The 1,167-nt window shown below is 46.4% G+C and overlaps 1 protein-coding gene across 1 annotated transcript in view; it reads right to left on the bottom strand.

Moving 5' to 3' along the window:
* Positions 1 to 877: 877 nt before the first annotated feature.
* The window catches only part of LOC100546408 (glycerol-3-phosphate dehydrogenase, mitochondrial), an 11,765-nt gene continuing 11,475 nt past the window's right edge, over positions 878 to 1,167 (bottom strand). Inside the window, exon 10 of the mRNA XM_019617414.2 lies at positions 878 to 903. Coding sequence (XP_019472959.1) covers positions 878 to 903 — 26 coding nt within the window. The remainder of the gene's footprint in view (positions 904 to 1,167) is intronic.

Raw genomic sequence — 1,167 nt, 5'->3', positions numbered from 1 at the left:
ATTAAAGATTTATTACCGAAATTCCCTCGTTAAAGAAAACCAAGAGAGAGGCGGAGGGACCATGAGGGGAAGATGATTAATTACTTTAAAACACGGGCTTCACCTGAGACTTTTCCTATTTATTATCGCCACTGAAGTTAAAGTCCAGGATGCTGGCTGGAAAGAATTACTATACATTGAAGGGGCCAGGCTCTGTGTGTCCCGAATAATTAATTTACAGCAGGGCTAAACTTCCTCAGATGTGGTTCACTTCCCCACGTGCCCGGACCAGTTCTATCAAAGATAATACAGGTAAAGTGATGAATTTGTAATAGATATTGTTGTTGATTTATGTTGCCAGCATTCTGAACGTTCAGTACAAATGGTTTATGCAAAGTCTGGCCCTTCAGATTCTGCCTGCGCATCTCGTATCGCCGCGCACATAATCTGTTCCCAGCTAAAAGGGCAAAGTTATAAAGATGGGATCAATGGCCTGGAGGTGCCACCTCCCCTCTCCTCATCCTCATTCCAACCCAGCTGAGGCGATACAGTGCCATCAGTCTTCAAGCACAAGGCAAGCTATGCGAAGTGAACAGAAACAGTGATATGATGAAGCACCGATGAAGAAACAAACAGTAACTCTGATTCAACTACGCAAACAATGCCCAGAATAAACTGCAGAAAAGAACAGCAAAACAACTTAGCAAGATGTCAAGAAAAGTTGCAGATGCTCCAACACAGCAGATGCATGAGACTAAACAGCCATCTGTCAGAAGTGGCAGGCAAATCATTAAACAAATGCATCAGCATTTCTGCTACAGCAGTGTCAGGGAAGGGATGAAGTGACCTTACAACGTCTGTCTCAAAACTGAGCATTTTAACAAAGGGCTGAGAGTGTTCAACATCTTGTGCACACAGTGAACACTGGGGAAGAAAAACAGAACAGCAACAAGCTGCATTACAGCAGCCACTTTAATGTACAGCACATCCAGAATGCTCTTCTAGGCCAGAGCCAAAGGCATGCAGAAGCAGGGCAGCCTGTAGCCGCCCTTCTTTGCTCTGATGCTTTGTTTGAGGCTCCCCAGCCATGGGATGCTACAGGGCACTGCTGTACAGGGCAGGAAACCCAGCACAACAGAACCCCGGAGGTGTTCAAGGCCAGGGTGGGTGGGGCCCTGAGCAGCCTGG

Source organism: Meleagris gallopavo, chromosome 7 (genome assembly GCF_000146605.3).
Source record: "Meleagris gallopavo isolate NT-WF06-2002-E0010 breed Aviagen turkey brand Nicholas breeding stock chromosome 7, Turkey_5.1, whole genome shotgun sequence".
Taxonomy (NCBI): domain Eukaryota; kingdom Metazoa; phylum Chordata; class Aves; order Galliformes; family Phasianidae; genus Meleagris; species Meleagris gallopavo.
The sequence above is the reverse complement of the archived record's forward strand: the minus strand, read 5'-3'. Positions and strand labels throughout refer to the sequence as shown.